At 43.5% G+C, this 14455-nt stretch overlaps 1 protein-coding gene across 4 annotated transcripts in view; it reads right to left on the bottom strand.

Annotated features, from left to right (window-relative positions):
- slc12a7b (solute carrier family 12 member 7b) overlaps positions 1–14164 on the bottom strand; it is a 382436-nt gene extending 368272 nt beyond the window's left edge. For 2 of the 4 annotated variants that reach the window (XM_072451246.1, XM_072451242.1), the window contains exon 1: positions 13886–14161. In XM_072451246.1, the coding sequence (XP_072307347.1) occupies positions 13886–14108 (223 nt within the window). In that variant the 5' untranslated portion in view covers positions 14109–14161. Of the gene's footprint in view, positions 1–13885 lie in introns of all 4 variants that reach the window. The other 2 variants (XM_072451243.1, XM_072451245.1) reach the window with 2 other exon arrangements.
- Between the last annotated feature and the right edge of the window lie 291 nt (positions 14165–14455).

Genomic DNA, 14455 nt, shown 5'->3' on the forward strand with positions numbered 1-14455 from the left:
CCTCCCAGGGACTCCAAGAAGGCCGGGTACTCTGCACCGCTGTTTGGCCCGTAGGCCAACACAACAGTGAGACCTGTCCCCCACCCGAACACGACCCTCTAGTTCACTAGGGTGAACTCCAACATATGGTTGCTGAGCTGTGGGGCTATAAGCCCACACCAGCCCCGCCTCTCCCTGCAGGCAATACCAGAGAAGTGGAGTGTCCAGCCCCTCTCAAGGAGATGGGTTCCAGAGCCCAAACTGTGCGTGGAGGTGAGCCCAACTATATCTAGTCGGTACCGCTCGACCACCGCACAAGCTCAGGCTCTTTCCCCCCCAGTGAGGTGACATTCCCAGGGTCAGTTTCTGTGTCCGGAGATCTGGTCGTCGAGGACCCTGTCATCAACTGCCACCCAGATCTCTCTGCACCGGCCCCATACGGATCCTCCTGCAGGTGGGTCCACGGGACGACAGCCCTACGTCGCTAGTTTGAGGAGAGCCGCCCCCATGGGGAAAGAACCTGACGCTCACCCATCTGGCTCCAGAATGGGGCCCCGGTAACGATAATCCAGGTTTTATAACTGGCCTTGAAATTCCTTCCCTACTCACATTTGATTTAAAAAATGAACGGCCCAGCACTTGCACACTCCAAATGCATGTTCACAGTAACCTGCTGAAGTGTAGGGTGCATGGTGTCCCAATTCTTCATTTCAAGCTTCACTCTCAAGTGTGGAGTGGTCTTCAGGCAAGTACATTCCCAAACATCGACAAGCAGATAAACAAGTTTAGCTTCAGCTTGGCTGCTTCAGCTGAACACATGGCTGTCCAAAGAGAGTGCACTTAGAGGACAATACTACATTGAGAACTTCTATCTATTCTGGAAACGAGAGGACATGTTTAAGAGAAATGGTCCCCACCTATGCAGAGGTGGAGTGAGGGTGCAGAGGTGGAGTGAGGGTGCAGAGGTGGAGTGAGGGTGCAGACAGAGAACCTGCTCCACGCTCTGAGGCATTGGACTGGGCCTGGACATGGTCCTGAGCAGATAGTTAGAGAAGAGAGGAATGAGAGAAGAATTCCTGCTCCATCAGCCAGAGACCGAGCCAATGTTTCAACATCAAAAGCACCACAACCTCAGCCTCCACCAAAGGATTCATCAGCAGCCGCTCCACCACCAGCAGCAAAGGATTCAGCTCCAGCTGCTCCACATTCACCTCCACCGCCTCCAGCGAAGGACTCATCAGCAACAGCACCACAACCACAGCCAGATTCAGCTCCAGCTGCTCCACAACAATCTTCACCACGGCCAGCGCAGGAGTCATTCAAATTATTCCCCATAGGGTCCTCATCAAAGGCCTTGGACCCATCTGTGACAGGCCCGACAGCATCCCTGTCATCTTCCCTGCTCGAAGAGCAGCCCTGGGTTCCCCCTACAACATCTACTCCCACTAAAGATTCCTCACACTCCATCTCCACCCTCACCCAGGGGCCTTCCCTGCAATCTTGAACGTCTGATCGAATCAGGCCTTAAGATGGCTCCACTCACGTCTAATGTAGCAAGATCAAGTTCTAATGTCAACACTGATGAACTCTTCCCCACCCAAACCTATGACCCAAATTCTTGCTACACCAACAAAAGCCCCACCAGCCATCCCCCCTCGCCTTTCACCTGGTATCTCCCATAAATAGGATGCACTGGGTCTCAGCGTTGCCGGAATTTACAGTCATATTAAGAATCAAACCAACCCGGGGCCCTATGTAAAGGGTTAGAGTTAACCCTGGGCATAATAATGGACTCAGACTTTAACTTTAACAGCTACGTCAAATCAATAACATCAGCAGCTTTTTACCATGTACATAACATTGCCAACATCAAAAATATAGTGTCAAACCCATTTTTAGAGAGACTTATCCACGCGTTTGTCTCCAGTAGATTAGACTGTAACGGCCGCTCACTGGTCTCTCCAAACGAGCTGTAAAACAGCTGCAGTGCATCCAGAACGCTGCTGCTCGGGTCCTGACCAGAACCAGGAAGTATGATCACATTAGTCCTGTTCTCAGGTCTCTGCACTGCCCCCTGTGGCTCAGAGAAGAGACTTTAAAGCAGCTCTGCTTGTGTACAAGTCGGATACTATCATAAGAAGCATATGGCCTCCTGCTGGTGCCAGAGTCAGGACTAAACATGGACCGGCCTCCTGCTGGTGCCAGAGTCAGGACTAAACATGGACCGGCCTCCTGCTGGTGCCAGAGTCAGGACTAAACATGGACCGGCCTCCTGCTGGTGCCAGAGTCAGGACTAAACATGGACCGGCCTCCTGCTGGTGCCAGAGTCAGGACTAAACATGGACCGGCCTCCTGCTGGTGCCAGAGTCAGGACTAAACATGGACCGGCCTCCTGCTGGTGCCAGAGTCAGGACTAAACATGGAGAATCTGTGTTTCAGTTTTATGCAGCTAAAATCTGGAACATTCTTCCTGAAGATTTGAGACAGGTTCTACTCCGACAATGTTCAAATCTAAGATAAAAAATATTTTGTTTAGCTGTGTTTGTGACTTGAATTATTTTCTTTGCACTCTTCTCTTTTAGGTCTTGAACTGTTTTGTGATTTCTGTCATGTCTTTGTGATTTGAACGCATTTTTCCTGTTGTGTGAAGCACTTTGAATTACCTTGTGTATGAAATGTGCTCTACAAATAAACTTGCCTTGCCTTGCTTTGCCATTGACCCATTTAAAATTTGCCTTTCCTGTGAAAAGTCCTTGAAAAAGTAATTTTGCAACAGCTTGTTCAATTCCTGCTCCTGAGTAACTCTTCGGGTCTTGCTTTAGATCACAGCACTGAGACGGCTCTCATTAAGGTGACAAATGACATCAGCACTGATACTGGTAAGGCCTCTGTTTTAGTCTGGCTGGATGTCTGTGCTGCCTTTGACACTGTCGATCACGGGATCCTTCCACAGATATTAGAGGACTAGGTGAACCAGGAAGTAGGATCACATTAGTCCTGTGCTCAGGTCTCTGCACTGGCTTCATGTGGCTCAAAGAATAGAATTCAAAGCAGCTATACTTGCATATAAGTCTCTATGGCCTAGTACCAAAGTACATATTGGAAATGTTGGTGCCATACGAGCCACCACGGACACAGAGGACCTCAGTGACAGACCTCCTGCTGGTGCCAAAGTCAAGAGCAGACACAGGGAATCTGAGTTCCAGTTCTATGGGTCTGGAATAGCCTTCCTGGGCCCCCAGCCCATGAGTTTAAATCTAGGCTAAAACTGTTTTTGTTTGGCTGTGCATGTGACTGAAATACTTGTATCTATTTTTTTACTATTTTAAATACTATATTTTTTAATGTGTCTTTATGTTTTTATTGATTCATTGTTTTATTCTGTATCGTGTTTTTAACGTTGTAAAGCACTTTGAATTGAATTTTTGTACAATTTGTTTCTGAACAATTGATTGATCGATTGATGGATTGATGAGTCCCCAAATGTAAATTTAGTTTGAATCTTTAAAATTGTGTTACTCCATCTGTCTTGTATTTTAAAAATTGTTCTTTCCGTTTGTTTGTTTGTTTGTTTGTTTTTTGTAATAAAACACACTGTATATATATATTTTTTAATGTATTTGTATATTAGTAATCCATCCATCCATCCATTTTCTACCGCTTGTTCCCTTTTGGGGTCGCGGGTGACTGGAGCCTATCCCAGTGTACATCTGCCAAAGACCTGTTGGTCTGCATTTAAAAAGTCCACCTCTACTCCACTTATTAATCTAACTTAGTAGCGTCTGTTTCAGCTCGTTAGCTACGTTAAGACACCTCTAAACCCCACAATCAGTCAGACTCCAACTTCTACCATGGGCAAGACCATAATGCTGTCAAAAGACACTGGAGCACTTGGTAGAACATCGAAAAGGATAAAAATGACTGTCAATCTCCCTCGGACTGGGGCTCCAGACAAGCTCTCACCTCATGGGGTATCAATGATGATTAAAAAAAGTGAGGAATCAGTCCAGAACTACTTGGAAAATATTTTGGTATAAAATCCACACATGGACTTTGACAATTGACAATAATTTTGTAGTTCTCCAATGAGATGTATAAATACATCACCACTCTTCATCAATAAGGACAAAGTGACCCTCCTTCCCATTTACCCTTAATGTCATCAGTGGAGTAGCTGTCCAGATTTGTAATACATTTGTCTAATTTAGATATCAGTCCCCTTGAAAGTTCATATTTATAATCTTTAATGATCTGCATTTAATAAAAATGGTGAATAGCGATGGAGAGAATGGACATCCCTGTGCAGTGTGAAGCTTTGTGATGTTAGTCCATTGGTTGTGGCTGAGGCAGATGGGATGTGTATAGAATCTTGATCCAGTTAATAAACGACTCTCCAAAGCCAAATGTTTGTAGAGTGGTGAATAGAAATTTCCAGTTGACCTATCAAAAGCTTTTTCTGCGTCTAATGTGTCTTTCTGTTCTACTGATGCATTAAATTATATAATCTGTGGGTGTTGTTGGATGTTTCCTTTTATAAAGCCGTAATTTTTTCAATTCTATGAGATTTAGTTTTATTTCTGTTTTTGTTCTAGTGAATAATGGGAATAAGGTTCGCCAAATTTTTTTATAGAACTCAGCAGGGAAGCCATCCGATCCTGGTACTTCATTATTTTGTATTTGACTCAGAGCAGAGTGTAGTTATTTTTTAGTGATTGGTATATCGGGAGAGTTGACTTTTTTCCAAGTTGAGTTTCGGTCAGAGGGTGTTATCGAGGGATTGTTCATGTCTTCTTGATTTGTGTCCGGATCAAATGTGTATAATTTTGAGTACAGTACTTTTTGGGCTATATAGCGCTCCTGAATAAAAGCCGCGCACACAATATTTACGAAGAAAAAGGAACTTGTCCATATACGGGCCGCACCTGACAATAAACCGCAGGTGCCCACGTTGTAACATGAGATATTTACACATGAATAAACGCGGTAGTGATGCGTCTTTTGAACCGGGGGTCTCGTGGCGCACCCCGGTCCGCTGCGCCACGGGACTAATTAGACTAATATCTCAGTGAATATGAGTTGGATAGTAATAAAACACACAATGTTTTGAATTTTGACAAACAAAGAACACATCTGAGCTGTCCCTACTGTCCCCTCTGTCCTTCAGTACTCTGTGTGAGCTGATTTACTTTTGTCTTCACATGTGGTTCATCTGTTCCTGAGCTCGTACTTATCGAGTGAGTGTTGCGTTGTAATATGAGATATTTACACTCAATATGGTTCATGGTAATGATGCACGTGTTTAACCTGTGAGTCAGGCCAAGAAAGTTTCATTTCAATGCGCCAGATTGCTGTATATCGTATGTCCTCGCTCTGCGCGTGTTTTTGTATTCTGCCGAGTCACTTCTTCATTTCATTAAAGTAATTTATCCTTGAATATGTGTCTGATTGTATTAAAACACACAGCGTTTGAAGCTTAAACTATAGAAAACATGACCCTTGGACAGTGCTTCCACTTCCTGCTAGATGGCCCCCTGGTGGCCGTTAGCCTGTAAAAATATATCAATTAGACACACCGTTATAATGACCGCAGGGTTCAAAGCGTGGAAAAAAAGTAGATGCTTAAAAGTCAGAAAAGTACAGTAGTATTCAGTTGGTTACCTTCCCCGCTGAGTTCCCAAAAGAGGTTGTGGCTGCATTTTCTTTATTTCTTTTGATTTGATTAGCCAAATATTATCCGGATTTATTGTTGTGAAAAGTCTAGTGACAAAATCTGTCAATAAGACGCTGGTTTCTTTTGTTTATTATTTCATTAGCCTAGAATTTTTTCTTAGTTCTTTCTGATGGATTCTGGTGGATTTTTTGCATGGAAGAATTCTAGTTCTTTTATTTTTTCTTCCAGTCGGAATAATTTTTCTTTTTCCTTATTTTTTCATTGACTGAGTATGAAATACATTTCCCCCCGTAATACTGCTTTCCATGCTGATGCCCTGGAGAGGAAGGATGTCCCCTCTCTCTTGAAGCTGTCAAACTCTGAATTTTTTATAAAAGATGTGTTGAAACGCCATCTGGTGGGGAGCTTCTGTATTGCAGGTAAGTTCCATGTGAGAGTTACTGGTGAGCGGTCGCTAATATTGATGAGGTGGATTTTTGTATCTATAATATTTGGTATGATTGAATTACTGATTAGAAAGAGATCAATGCGGGAGCAGGTTTGGTGGACATTGGAGTGGATGTTGAAGCCTCCAACCAACGCCAAGACCAAAATCACTCATAAACTGTTTTATTGTTTTGGAGGATTGCATGAATTTGTTTGTATGTATTGATCACTCTATTGATGGATTGATGACAGTGTTATAATCTATAATTATAGAGGAGTTGGAAAGGTCTGAGAGAGGAGAAGAAATCAGAAAAAAATGAGGGGTCATTAGAATTTGGACCATGGATGTTGCCAATTGTAGAATGTTGTTTATTGAAATGATAATGATTATAAAATGGCCTTCTGGATCTGAAATGGTTTTATCGTGGCAAAATATTATGTTTATGTATATTAATACGCACACAAACAGTGGTTAAAATGTGTGGTTTTTAAAGAGTTTTGGGGCATGTATTTTTCAGCCCAGAGCATGTGACTTCAGGACTAGACAAGGAGCCAAGAGACCGCAAACTATCAAGCTGCCATCCACCGTCGTTCTCTGCAGCCAAAGATTTGTGCACCATCACCAGAAGACCATGGCTGAAATATCCATAAAAATCAACTCTCTATCAACTGGATGACTGAAGATCCTGCTCCTAAAGATGGATTAGCTGTAAATGTAAAAAAGGTGAATGTGCTACAAAACGGTGTTCCTGCAAATCATCAAACCTGAATTGTACTGACCTTTGTGACCTTTGTGACCTTTGTGGCTGCATGAACTGTCAGAATGCTTCCAGAACAGCTGGTCAAGAGGACATTCTTGAGGAAAGTGATGTCAGTGATGATGATGATACACTTTCGAGACAGTGCCCTATTTGATCACAATTATTCAGTAATCTTTATTTTTTACTTTGCAGTTTATCTTTTGTCCAGATACAGTTTTAATTTGATAGTATGATATTTATGCATAATGAAACTATTTTCTACTAGTAGCCTATTGTAGAGCTCGTGATATTAACTGTTGATTATTGAATTAGTGTATATTGGTATATTTTTTATTTGATGGACCCCCCTTAAGTCTACATTAAAGAATTTGGAACTTATTTTAATATTTTGTTATTAGTATCAGTTAAGGGGCCTATGAAGTCGAATCTGAAATGTAGCATGTGGAAAATTGGGCCCCATAGTCAGTGTTGTACCTGAACGCGTTCATTGAACGAAAGTTCATGAACGCGTTCATAATTTTGGTGAACGTGAACTGAACGAACGGTTTTACTGCTGATGGACGAAACTGTGAATGCGTTCATTCTGGTGTCTGTGAACGGCACCTTCGTTCTTTTTATTTTCGTTCAATAAAGTGTCAGATTTCTAGAGACTTCCAGGCGAAAAACACACTGTTATGTCGCCCAAAAAGAGCCAATGTCTGGAAAGTGTAAGCTCCAGTGGTAGAGGCCGATAGAGCAGACAGAGATTTGGCGTGTCGCACCGCACTGCACATGTGCATCAAAACAAAAAGCAGCACGGACGCGACAGCAACGTGTAGTCAACAGAGCAGCAGGAGTCGCCCCACGACCAGTTACGTGAGTTTTATGATAAGGTCGGTGAGGATGGGAACAATCTAACATTTATGTGCAAACTTTGCCCAGAAAGTTTTCCCTCATGTTTTTGAGAATATACTGTGGGGCTGAAAGCTGCCTCTGCTGCTAGTACTACTGCTGCTGCTGCTGCTGCTGCTGCTGCTGCTGCTGCTGCTGCTGCTACTACTACTACTACTACTACTGCTACTGCTGCTGCTGCTGCTGCTGCTGCTGCTGCTGGTGCTGCTACTGCTGCTGCTGCTGCTGCTACTGCTGCTACTACTACTACTACTACTACTACTGCTACTACTGCTACTACTACTACTACTACCTACTACTACTACTACTACTACTACTACTACTGCTGCTGCTGCTGCTGCTGCTGCTGCTGCTGCTGCTGGTGCTGCTACTGCTGCTGCTGCTGCTGCTGCTGCTGCTGCTACTGCTGCTACTACTACTACTACTACTACTACTACTGCTACTGCTACTGCTACTGCTACTACTACTACTACTACTACTGCTACTGCTACTGCTACTACTGCTGCTGGTGCTGCTGCTGCTGCTGCTGCTGCTGCTGCTGCTGGTGCTGCTGCTACTACTACTACTACTACTACTACTACTACTACTACTACTACTACTACTACTACTACTACTACTACTACTACTACTACTACTACTACTACTACTACTACTACTACTACTACTACTACTACTACTACTACTACTACTGCTGCTAGTGTGGACTGAATGGACAGCAACAAATGAGGGAAGTCTGTCTTCAATGTGAATGTAAATACTGGGTAAGGATTCAAAATTGGATATGAAGATGAAATCTGACACATATTTTCTGCAATAAACTAATACAATAATTGCTGCTGTGGTTGTATTTGGGCTGTGGAAATAATTTAGAACAATTATTGCATAATATTGAAAAAAATAACTGAACTAGTTCATTTTTGGAGCTGTGAACTTAGTTCAAAATTTAGAATTATGAACTATGAATTGAACTAGTTCATTTTAAAATGTATGAACTATGAACTGAACTAGTTCATGTAGAAAGTGAACTTTCCCAACACTGCCCATAGTGAGCTTGTTTCAATATGATATTATGACTTTAAGAAATGACCACTTCCATCTACCTGATATTTCACATATCACATATTCATAGTATTGTCTATTTATGTGCCAAGAATGAAGAGTGTGACCCTATCACTTTCTGAGATAATTTGAGTGAAAGATGCTATGAGAGGCTAATATGTGCATATTTTCGTACATTTCCCAACTTCAACAGACGATTACTCACCAACTGCAAAGTTCCCGCTTGTGGAACTTTTGGTGGAAGAAGTTTAACTATTTTACTTGCTAAAAAACATAATAAAAAGTATATCCCAGGATACTGGGATGGAAGTCAATTTCTAGGCCCTTTCTGAGAGCTAGCCTACGGCCTATAGTGAATGAATGTGAGAGTGAAGTGAGAGTGAATGGTTGTGTGTCTATGTCTATGTCTGTTGGCCCTGCGACAAGCTGGCCCCTGTCGCGGGTGTACCCCGCCTAAGGCCCAAAGTCACTGGGATAGGCTCCAGTCACCCGCGACCCCTAACGGGAACAAGCGTCCGAAAATGAATGAATGAATGTACACAAATTTACAGTTGAGTTTGCATATGTAGTGCAGAAAGTGAACAGTGCAGTGAGTGATTAAATGATGGTTAAAGTGACAGTGTTTAAGAAGTGTTCATGAGTCCAATATCAGAGGAAAATAAACTGTTCTTATGGCGGGAGGTTCTGGTCTGGGTGGACTGTAGCCTCCTGCCTGAGGGGAGTGGCCTCCTGCCTGAGGGGAGTGGCCTCCTGCCTGAGGGGAGTGGCTCAAATAGTCCGTGTCCAGGGTGAGAAGGGTCGGCTGTGATCCGACCTGTTCGTCCCAGAGTCCTGGAGACGTTCAGGTCCTGCAGAGATGGAAGTCCGCAGCTGATCACCTTCTCAGCAGAGGGCGCTGTAGTCTCTGTTCGTCCCTGGCTGTGGCTCCAGCGTATCACACAGTGATGGAGGAGGTGATGGAGGAGGTGATGGAGGAGGTGATGGAGGAGGTGATGGAGGAGGTGAGGATGGACTCAATGATGGCCGTGTAGAACTGCACCATCATCTGCACTGTCAGCTTGTCTTTCCTCAGCTGCTGCAGGAAGTACATCCTCTGCTGGTTCTTCTTGATGAGGAGCTGATGGTGGCTCCTCCCACTTGAGATCCTGGGTGATGGCGGTGCCGAGAAAGTGGAGGGAGTCCACGGTGGTGATGGGGGAGTCTGTAATGGTGAGGGGGGTGTCAAATCTAGAGTAGAAGGTGCAGCGTTGCTTGGCCAGTTTTCGATCGTCTGCGGAAGGGGGGGCTCTGGGCTTGCAATTGGTGAGAAGCCGGAGCCTACTCCACACAGAGGCGGGGTTGCTGTTTGAGAACTGCTACTTCAAACGTTTATTGTACTGAGATCTAGCTCTCGACACCTCCCTGCTAAATCCATACTTTGCATCTTTGTAGCGCTCTCCATCACCGGACTTGTGCACTTTGTTGTCATTAATGAACATGTAATATTGTAATGCTGGCTTCACACACACACTGCAAATTATATACATATATATTCTTGCTCTGTCTGCTTCTCTCTCATGCGCTCAAGGTCAGGTATAGCAACTCCTAGAGTGTTATCTGTCTCAGAGGAAGTAATACTTTTCTTCTGCCCCCACCTGTTTCTTGACCACAACATAACCATTAGGAACGGACAGACAAAGAGCTTCTAGGCTGGTCCCGAGAGATTTAACCTTCATTAATATTCATATTCTTTGTCTTAAGAGTGTGAGGAATAAAGGTCCAAGCAGTGCACCTGGTGGAACTTCTTGCGTGAGGGATTGTTTACCAGCCAATTAGCCTGTAAATTGTTAGGGAATTCATTATTTTTCATGTCCAATCTTGTTTTCTCAGATATATTGAATCCAATAGCTTCCTCCTTCTGCTGCCTCAACTGCCTCAGTTTTATCTTTAATAAAGACATTCCTAAAATCACTGAGGCAGATATAGGCACAATAGACTCAAGTGATCATGATCCTATCTACATCACTTTAGACTTGGGGGAGAGACAAAAAAACACACTATGGAGGTTCAATTCCAGGCTGCTTTATGACGCTTTGTTGAAGGAAAAAATATCAAACAACATTCCGACTTATCTGGAGGAAAAATATACTGGGGAAACGTCCCCGCCCATCCTTTGGGATGCTTCCAAAGCAGTTTTGAGAGGAAAAAATATAGTCATAGCCAAGGCAAAAAAGAAACAAAGAGAGTAAAAGTTAAATGATCTGCAAGAAAGACTAACATTGCTAAAGGTAGATCATGCCAAAAGGGGTTCCTCAAATATGACAGGAAATCAACGCATTTACTGCCGCCAGTCTGCGCATGTACGATGTTTTTCAAGTTTTAAAAATCTAACGGAAATCTTATGAAAGGTTTTGACATGTTGAAAGAATCCTTTGAGTTGGAGAATCAGGACTTTCATAGATAATAACAAATAAGAAGTTATAACCATGCAATTAAACAAAGCAACAGTACCATAACGCTCTGATTGAATTATTTGATAAAGCTTATAAATCAGACGTCTCAACAGGAATAATATCAAAAATATAGCCGCAAGCGGCAATGATCGGCCCTCGCCACGCCGCCGCCACGCCGCCGCCACACCGCCGCCACGCCGCAAGAGGAGGGGGCGCTAACGCGCCCCAATTGTCCTTTTATTACGCCTACTGCTGAATCTGTGACGCTGTCACATCTTCTCCCCTTTGTTTTACCATCAAAAAGCAATTTTATTTTGAATTCTTGGCAAAATGTGCGGCTTTGCCGCACAGACACCGTGACTCTTTGAATGAAAATGTGGATAACTTTTGATGGTCTTGAAGATGAGTCTCACCAAATTTCAGGTTAATAGGGCTGACGCCCTGGGAGGAGTTTGTGAAAGTCTAAAGTGTAAACATGTTCTGGCGATTTCCCCATTGGAATAACATGAAAGGTTTCGGTCATCGTTACGGCAACGCCATAACAATTATGACATGAGTCATTGACTTTTTTGATGGGGATGCTAAAATTGAGTTGTGTGTCAAATTTCATATAATTTCGCAAAACTAAACATTTAACCTCCATATAAAATCTGTAGGGGGCGCTGTGGCGCCAAATGAATTTATTTCACTTCAAGTAGGTTTAGGGCAAAGAGTTTAACAACTGATTCTAATTTGACGCAATTCGGACTTTATCTGCGCAAACGGCAGAAATTTTAAATTTGGGAGATTTCTGAAATTCTAGCTACAGTTTGCGGCTTCGCCGCACAGAGACCGTGACAGGTATCAATGTAATTTGGATAACTTTTGATGTCCCACTCCTCAGTAGCATTTTCACCAAATTTCAGCTTTTTAGGGCCAACGCCCTGCGAGGAGTTCGTAAAAGTACGACGTTTGGAAAAACTCCGAAGTCATGTTTAGCCATTTTTGAAGCAATATGGCCGACATTTGGTTGGGCGGACGGCGTTGCCGTAATAATATTTTTTACTTCTCTTGTCACCATCTACCTCTGCGCCAAATTTCATGATTCTACGATCAGATTTTTTTTGGGTCATTTCCCATCTCTCAATGCATTTTTGGTACATTTGGGGGCGCTGACGCGCCAATTTTTTTAATTTTAGAAAAGGGAAATAGCCAGAATGTAGAGAGGCACGATTTTTGGAGGCGTGCAAATTTTTGTGACTTTTCGTCAATGTTCACTGGGTGAAAAATAGGGGGGTTGGTCCCGAGAAGAAGAAAGAATAATATTCCGATGCGAAAACAATGTTTCCCATTTTTCAAATATCATAAACTATACATTTTCGGAAAGCGCTCGCGCTTTCCTACCTCATGGTGTGGGCCCCTGGTCACTGACGGGTACTTTCGTTAATTTTGAGTGGGCTCCGCCCACTTTGTGTTTTTGGCCCTCTATACAGTAATAATGTTCAATTTTTGCCTTACATGCTTATATGCACGGAACATGCAAGAGATGGGGAACGTATTCGTGAGCTACTTAGCGCAAATGAGTGCTTTATATGGGGATGACGACCGCTTCGCGGTCGTCATCCCAATGTAAAGTGCTCGTTTAGTGCGAACTTTTGCACGGGCTTCGCCCGTTTACAACGGTAATGTTCCATTTTCCTACAACTAATTAGTATGCACGGGGCGTGCATGAGTGGAGGAGTGCGTTAGTGAGTGTTTGGAAGTGGGCGAGCGCTTCGCGCTCGATTTTGTGCGCACTACGTGCGCACTTTCGCAGCCGTGCTTCGCACGGCCTTACAAGATTAATAGGCCTCTCGCCAGCTTGTGGCGCTCGGGCCTAATGAAATAAATATATTGAAGATTCAGGCAGTTACTATATTAATTATTTTGAAAATAGATGGGAAAGAGAGGGTCATTTTCATTTGACTGACAATGAATGGGAAAATGTATTTATTTCTCAGAAGAGGACATGTTTGGAAGACATTTTTTGTTGGAAAAATATGTCACATTTCTTCATAAAACCATGTCAAAGTGCCCAGGATTCAAAAGGAAATGCAAACTGTTGGAGAGAGTGTGGGAGCCAGGCGACAAACCACTATCACATGTGTTTGGACTGTCCTGACGTTCAGGGACATTGGAATGAAATGAATAATGCACTGCAAATGTTTTTTGACATTGTCTCTGAACTTCAGAACTATGTATCTGGGCCTCAAAACTCCTGCCATGGACACAATCAACAAATACCTTTGGAATATACTTCTGGTGGCAGGAAAAAGGCCATAACAAAGAAATGATGCAAACATCGCCAACAATCAAGGACTGGACTGACATGTTGACGGCATCAGACAAATGGAAAAAAATTACATTCAGACTTAATTTGGAACTTTGGAAAAAATGGTACCGTTATTTTAATTTAAATATGCTGTGATTTTGTTTTTATTTATGTTTAGTTCTATTTGTATCTTCATAAAATTGGGGGGAAAAAGACAAGAAAATTAAATACACATTTAAAAAAAACGAAAAACAATCATATTATTTATTTATTTATATATATCAAACAGTGTTGTGGCTGTTATGGAAGTTCCTGAGCCTTTATCAAACGCACAAAGCCATACACGGGACGCACGGGGCACATACGGGTTACATACCGTACTTGTTGGGCTCCCGGTTGTACTCCAGAATGGGCACCACGACACCGTCCTCCTCCTGCTGCTTCTGCTGAGGCTGGAACTCTTCTCCCGGCGGCTCACACGCCGCCGCCGCCGCCGCCGCCGCCCCGGGGACAGTGTCCACCACCGGAGCCGGGTCCACACTCCCTCTCCCCGGGACGCCCTCGCTCTCCACGGGGACCACTACGAACCTGTCGCTCATGGCCCCGTTTCTCCGCCGCGGGAACTTTCACTCACGCAAAGTTAGTGCCAAAAGCTCAAGTTCAAGCTAATGTGACTGAGACAAGCGCGTGGACAGAGGAAAAGGACAGCGGGACACGAATCCAGGCTCACGCGCACCACTGACAGAGCCGTGATTACTGTACAGACGCACGCCCCGCCCGCTCTCCACGCTCATTGGTCAATACGAGCAAAGAGCGTCGTCAGTCAAAATCGTGAGCCAATGAGGGCGAGAAGCAGACACAGCGCTTATATCAGTGGATTTCTATGCAAAGTGAAACAATATTAACTACATTTTATAATATAGACTAATACAAATACTATCTATTT

The sequence above is a fragment of the Eucyclogobius newberryi genome, unplaced genomic scaffold (genome assembly GCF_026437365.1).
Source record: "Eucyclogobius newberryi isolate DKJ021-1_F unplaced genomic scaffold, fEucNew1.0.hap1 SCAF_18, whole genome shotgun sequence".
Classification (NCBI taxonomy): Eukaryota; Metazoa; Chordata; class Actinopteri; order Gobiiformes; family Gobiidae; genus Eucyclogobius; species Eucyclogobius newberryi.